Source organism: Musa acuminata, unplaced genomic scaffold (genome assembly GCF_036884655.1).
Source record: "Musa acuminata AAA Group cultivar baxijiao unplaced genomic scaffold, Cavendish_Baxijiao_AAA HiC_scaffold_1139, whole genome shotgun sequence".
In the NCBI taxonomy this organism is placed as follows: domain Eukaryota; kingdom Viridiplantae; phylum Streptophyta; class Magnoliopsida; order Zingiberales; family Musaceae; genus Musa; species Musa acuminata.
The window spans coordinates 1777426-1784761 of NW_027021351.1; the positions used below are offsets into that span (position 1 = coordinate 1777426).

Below are 7336 nucleotides of genomic sequence, written 5' to 3' on the forward strand. Positions count from 1 at the left end.
GTCAATTAAAATTATATTTATAGTTAATTAATATTATCTAAGTTTTCTAAAAGATTGTCTATAATAACATTTTAGAAAGATATTAATGTTAATTAAACTTATACAAAAAAATTAATTCTAGTTTTAATACATTATAATCGGAAAAAGAAACTTTTTTTTCATTCTTTCGCTACTAACCAAACAAATTTTATTGATTAAAAAGTATTGATAATTAATTAATATTATCTAAACTTTAAAAAATATTACCATTAATGATGTTTTAGAAAGGTATTAATGGTAATTTAACTAATATAAAAAAATTCCTATTTTAATGCATTATAATCAGAAAAGGAAATTCTTATTTCTTTTCTTTTGCTACAACTCAAACAAATCTTGTTGATTAAAAAAGTATTTATAATTAATTAATATTATCTGAATTTTTCAAAATATTACCTTTAATGACATTTTAGAAAATTATTAATATCAATTAAACTTATATAAAAAAATAATCATAGTTTTATTACATTATAATCAAAATAGGAAACTCTTATTTCTTTTGTTTTGCTACTATCCAAACAAATCGTGTTAATTAATATATATATATATATATATATATATATATATATAATTAATATTATCTTATTTTTTATAATATTACCTTTAATGACATTTTAGAAAGGTATTAATGTCGATTTAGATTATATAAAAAAAAATAATCCTAGCATTAATGCATTATAATCAGAAAAGGAAACTCTTATTTCTTTCCTTTTATTACTACCCAAACAAATCTTATTGATCAAAAAAATTATTTATAATTAATTAATATTATCTGTATTTTTTAAAATATTACCTTAAATGATATTTTCGAAATATATTAATGTCAATTTAACTTATACCCAAAAAATATAATCATAGTTTTAATGCATTGTAATCAGAAAAGGAAACAATGATTTTTTTTATTTTGCTATTACCCAAACAAATCGTGTTGATTAAATAAGTATTTATAATTAATTAATATTATCTGAATTTTCTGAAATATTACCTTTAATAACATTTTAGAAAGGTATTAATGTCCATTTAACTTATATATAAAAAAAATCTTAGTTTTAATGTATTATAATCATAAAATGAAACTCTTATTTCTTTCATTTTGTTGCTACCCAAACAAATCGTGTTGATTAAAAAAATACTTATAATTAATTAATATTATCTTAATTTTTCATAATATTGCCTTCAATGACATTTTGGAAAGGTATTAATGTCAATTTAACTTATATAAAAAATAATATTAGTTTTAATACATTATAATCAGAAAAGGAAACTCTTATTTCTTTTCTTTTGCTACTATCCAAACAAATCGTGTTGATTAAAAAAATATTTATAATTAATTAATATTTTCTAAATTTTCTAAAATATTACTTTTAATATTTTAGAAAGGTATTAATGTCAATTTAACTTATACAAAAAAAAATTCCTAGTTTTAATGCATTATAATTAGAAAAGGAAACTCTTATTTCTTTCCTTTTGCTACCATCCAAACAAATTATATTGATTAAAAAAGTATTTTATAATTAATTAATATTATCTGAATTTTCTAAAATATTACCTTAAATGACATTTTAGAAAGGTATTAATACCAATTAAACTTATAAAACAATAATCCTAGTTTTAATGCATTATAATAAGAAAAGGAAACTCTCATTTCTTTCCTTTAGCTACTATCCAAACAACTCGTGTTGATTAAAAAAATATTAATAATTAATTAATATTATCTGAATTTTCTAAAATATTATATTTAATAACATTTTAGAAATGTATTAATGGAAATTAAACTTATGAAAAAATAATCTTAGTTTTCATGTATTATAATCAGAAAAAGAAATTCTTATTTCTTTCCTTTTGCTACTACCCAAACAAATCATGTTGATTAAAAAAAAATTTATAATTAATAAATTTTATCTGAATTTTTTAAAATATTACTTTTAATGACATTTTAGAAAGATATTAATGTTAATAAAAATTATAACAAAAAAAAATCTTAGTTTTAATGCATTATAATTAGAAAAAAAACTCTTATTTTTTACCATTTGATACTACCCAAACAAATTGTGTTAATTAAAAAATATTTATAATTAATCAATATTATCTGAACTTTCCAAAATATTACCTTCAATAACATTTTAGAAATGTATTAATTTCAATTATTCTTATACCCAAAATAATAATTCTAGTTATAATGCATTAAAATCAGAAAAGAAAACTCATACTTCTTTCGCTACTACTCAAACGAATCGTGTCAATTAAAAAAGTATTTATAATTAATCAATATTATCTAAAATTTTTGAAATATTGTTTTCAATGACATTTTTGAAATATAGTTTTAATACATTATAATCAGATCGTATCAAAAAAATATATTTATAATTAATTAATATTATCTAAACTTTCTAAAATATTTCCTTCAATGACATTTTATAAAGGTTTTAGTGTCAATTAAATTTATACCAAAAAAATTAATCATAATTTCAATGTATTATAATCAGAAAAGGAAACTATTGTTTCTTTCTTTTTGTTATTACCCTAACAAATCATGTCAATTAAAAATTAAATTAAATTTTCATACAAAAGAAATATTTTTGCTATTCTTTTCCTTAAGAGTAATTAACAAAACAAGAAAGTACACAACTAAGAGAAAAATCTCATAAGATCTTTCTGATTTGATTTGATTTGTGTGTAGTTTCTGTTTTTACAAAATATTTTAGAAGATCTTTTCATACAAAATATTTTTGATTTGTGTAGCTTCTTTTTTTGTACTTTCTTTTTTTGTACTTTCTTTTTTATTTCGAGGAAGAAACTCACCGCCCTTCACTCCAACTAATTACTATTGAGGACGATATTGTTCCCATCGTTACCACATGCACTATAACGTAAATCTCATACTCTTCTCAGTCTATATATTTTCACCTCCCCTCAAAGCTTTCCAAATTTCGAGGGATCCAAACTTGCTATCCAAATCCCACGGTGTTCATATATCTCTATTTCTCAACCGTCTCTGCTACTGTTATTTCACTCTTTTTACTTCAATGATGGCCATCCTCCCTAATGTCGGCGGACATCTCTAGTGAGTGACTGCTAAATCACTATCTCCCCTCTCTCTCTCTCTCTCTCTCTCTACTTTAGGATTAGGTCTCTCACCGTAAGTGTTGACCTTTTCATATAATCCTTGCAAGATTTATATAGTTGACTCATTCGATGTGCGAGTGATTGGAACACCCATTGAACCGTTTGCTAGGCTTCTTTAAGTGCTTTCTTCGATTATGGTGGACTACTAATAAAGAGATTCTATGGATCTGAGCAGACACAGGTTGACGACTAGAGCAGCAAAGCCCGGATCTGTCTCGGGCCTCGTCGAACCACATTCTCTTGACCTTACAACCTCATATTTTAAAAGCGAGATCGTATCAAACCGAGGTTGAGACATAGGCACACCGTTACAAGAAACTTAGAGGAGGATCTTGGCTACCTAAAAATGGAGGTGAGACGCAGCAAGAGCTTGGACATGTCTGGAAATAATATGGAAGAGCAGCCGAAGAGGCACAGCTCCCGTATTCTGAAGCCATGGGTGCTCCTACTCACCTGCTTTGTCTCGGTGCTGTTGGTGTTCCTCGTCGGAACCCATAGGGCGCCATCCTGGGAACTGCTGCGGCCGGTTGGTGCAGTCGCTGGAATAGGTAACTCTCTATCACCGTGTTCTCAACACTAAGCATTCGTTCACTTCTTCTTCTTCTTCAGAGATAAAATTTAGGATCAAATACACTTAGGAACAGATAAATTTATCCTTTTTATCATATCTCAAACAAGTTAGTTTTTGGAGTAGGAATCTGCAAGACAAGCATTTTTAATTGTTTGACGAGGCCTGCTATCTTGAGAATATGTCCTCATATGGCATCCCTTGTTATTAACGTTTTGTCTTTGTTGATTCCACTAATATTAGGATCTTTTAGCTTAGCTATCCCAATGCTCCCTTTTAACTTTTGATAGGCTCTATGAACCGTATGTAAATTCAAGTGTATTTTTATGTAGGATTTGGAAAGAAAGAAATATAGTTCATATTTATTTTTTTGTTCTGATTTGAGGTTAGTGGAAGAAAAAGATATATGGACTAAGTAATGGTGAAAAGTAACATTAAAATCGAATTTCCTTTTTCAAAGTCTTGATATTAGAAAAGAAAAAACTACAAGAAAAAAACAAGAATATAATGTTATATATATATATATATATATATATATATATATATATATATATATATATATATATAATTACATCCTGTAAATCAGAGAGGGATATCAGTCGGTTTTTTTCTTTTTAAGGAACAATATATTTGTGTTTATATTTTAAAATATAGACTCAAATCTCTCTGAAATTTTTCGATGGAATATTTGGTCCAGTCATGTAAAAATCTTCTATTGAACATAAAATTAGTCTTCTTCTTTTTGTTCTGTTGTATTTTTTCTGTTTGGACAATCATAATAATGAATAATTGTTGTCAAATCATACAAGATGCTGCCATTTGATCGATTTGTCCTTTCGGAGCATTAAAGATTTTATCAGTGCTCCCTCCCATAAGGGGGTCAATGGCTCATAGCCGAGGTGCACAGCTCGAGAGCGGAGTTTACTCGACTGAGGTGTAAACCTCAGGCCCCCATTATAGCACCAATCTGATAAGAGATTATTTAGTGCGGCCAGTAAGCTCGCGAGAAATTATTCGCCTTGGGCGATGGGTGTATCCGTACAATTTTATCTTTTCGGAGCATTGAAACTTCAAAAAAAATACCTCTAAGGGTAAGGGTGATCCGTTCACATACTTCTCAACCGATGTAGAACTAAACGAGCTTATCACTATCTTAAATATTTTTTCTTGCAGTTAATCGTTATAGCTAAACTCGAGTCACTTGTGCATTTCTTGGAACATCTATCTAGGTCGGAAAAATAGCTCGTCCGAGGCACCCAATGACAGACTCCTTGGCGGCCTCTTGTCTCCTGAATTCGATGACAAGTCCTGCCTCAGTCGATACCAGTCTATGCTCTACCGCAAGGCATCACCGCACGCTCCTTCGCCTCATCTCGTCCGAAAGCTACGAGAATACGAAGCTCTCCACAAGAAATGCGCTCCCAACACCGATCTCTACCGCAAGTCCATAGAGCAGTTGAAGTCCGGCCGCGGCGACGGCCCCATGGAGTGCAACTACGTGGTTTGGATCCCGCACAATGGCCTCGGCAACAGGGTGCTCACCATCGTCTCCTCCTTCCTCTACGCTCTCCTCAACAACAAGGTTCTGCTGGTCCACATCCCCAGCGACTTCACCGACCTTCTCTGCGAGCCCTTTCCGGGGACTTCGTGGGCTCTGCCTTCCGACTTCCCCGTCCACAACTTCCTCGATTTCGACACAGGGACTCCTCAGAGCTACGGCAACATGCTCCGCGATAAGGTCATCGACGACGAGATGCTCTCAGGTTCTTCCAATGCTACGTTGCCGGCTTACGTCTACCTCCACCTGCCCTGGTACTACGACCAATGGGATAAGCTGTTCTTCTGCGGCGACGCGCAGCGGATGCTTCGGAGGATCCCTTGGCTGCTGCTGAAATCAGACCACTACTTCGTGCCGTCCCTGTTTCTGCTGCAGGAGTACGAGGAGGAGTTGCGGCAGCTTTTCCCGGAGAGAGCGACCACGTTCCACCACCTCGTTCGGTATCTTGTGCACCCGACCAACGCCGTGTGGGACTACGTCACCAAGTATTACCGTGCTCATCTTGCTGCGGCTGATGAGACGTTGGGCATCCAGATCCGAGTCTTCGACAACTTCCCCGTTCCGTTCGAGTCGATGCTGCGTCAGGTCATTAACTGCTCGCTCAGTGAAGGCATTCTGCCTGCGGTGAACTTTCAGGAGTGGGCGGGACCAGCTTCGAAGACCGACACGAAGGTGAAGGCCGTCCTGGTCGCTAGCTTGTTTTCCGGATACGCCGAGAGGATCCGAGACATGTACGCCAAGCATCCCACGACGACCGGCGAGGTGGTCAGGGTGCACCAGCCGAGCCACGAGGAGCAGCAGCACACGGAACAACGAGGCCACAACATCAAGGCGTTGGCAGAGGTGGAGCTTCTGAGCTTCAGCGACGCCCTGATCACCAGCGCGTGGTCGACGTTCGGGTACGTGGCGCAGGGTCTCGGTGGCTTGCAGCCGTGGATCCTGCTCCGGCACACGCAGTCGGACCTCCCATGCCGCCAGGCTATGTCGTCGGAGCCATGCTATCTCATGCCTCCCCCTTTCCCTTTCCCTTCCTCCCATTGCTCCAAGGATCATGGCGACGCTGGCGAAGCCGCTGCGGCCGCGCAGTATGTGAGGCAGTGCGAAGATGAACTCGGAGGCATCAAGGTTTTCGACTAGCTTTTGCCGTGGAGGGTGGTAAGTTTGTGCTAAAATGACATACATACCCCTCAAAAGCTACCGTATTTTCAGAACGATCGATTTAACTTGAGGCACACGAATCACATAGCAGTTTAAACGGATATAGGCGTCAAGGTTGTTAAAATTAATAGCCACAAACAAATATTTGAGATTCCAGACGTAATTATTTAATATTATCAGATTTTTTCAAAATATTACACATTTTAGAAAGGTATTCATGTCAATTTAACTTATAACAAAACAAAAATCCTAGTTTTAATACATTATAATAAGAAAAAGAAGCTCTTATTTCATTCCTTTTGTTACTATCCTAACAAATTGTATTGATTAAAAGTATATTTATAATTAATTAATATTATTTGAACTTTCTAAAATATTACCTTCAATGATGTTTTAGAAAGGTATTAATATCAATTAAACGTATACTAAAAAAAAAAATCATAGTTGTAATGCATTATAATTAGAAAAGAAAACTCTTATTTCTTTCCTCTTGCTACTACACAAACAAATCGTGTCAAATTTAAAAGTATTTATAACTAATTAATATTATCTGAACTTTCTAAAATATTATCTTTAAAAATAGTTTAGAAATGTATTAATATCAATTTAACTTATAATAAAAAAATAATCCTAGTTTTAATGTATTAAAATCAGAAAAGGAAACAATTATTTCTTTCCTTTTTCTACTACCTAAACAAATCATATTGATTAAAAAAGTATTTATAATTAATTAAGATTATCTGAATATTTTAAAATATTACATTCAATGATATTTTAGAAAGGTATTCATGTCAATTTAACTTATAACAAAAAAAATAATCCTAGTTTCAATGCATTATAATCAGAAAAAAAAAACTCTTATTTCATTCCTTTTGCTATTACACTAACTA

The 7336-nt window shown here is 32.6% G+C and overlaps 1 protein-coding gene across 1 annotated transcript; it reads left to right on the forward strand.

The window, feature by feature from the left end:
• The first annotated feature begins 3508 nt into the window (after window positions 1-3508).
• LOC135671395 (galactoside 2-alpha-L-fucosyltransferase-like) lies at window positions 3509-6425 on the forward strand. Its single transcript, XM_065179500.1, has 2 exons — window positions 3509-3710; window positions 4960-6425. The coding sequence occupies exons 1-2, from the start codon at window positions 3509-3511 to the stop codon at window positions 6423-6425; spliced, it is 1668 nt and encodes a 555-aa protein (XP_065035572.1).
• Window positions 6426-7336: the final 911 nt, after the last annotated feature.

Excerpts from the sequence above, each read along its gene's own strand:
- LOC135671395 (XM_065179500.1), top strand. The coding sequence starts at position 3,509 with ATGGAGGTGAGACGCAGCAAGAGCTTGGACATGTCTGGAAATAATATG. Across the intron at positions 3,711-4,959 it reads TGGTGCAGTCGCTGGAATAG|GTCGGAAAAATAGCTCGTCC; the intron begins GTAACTCTCTAT and ends ACATCTATCTAG.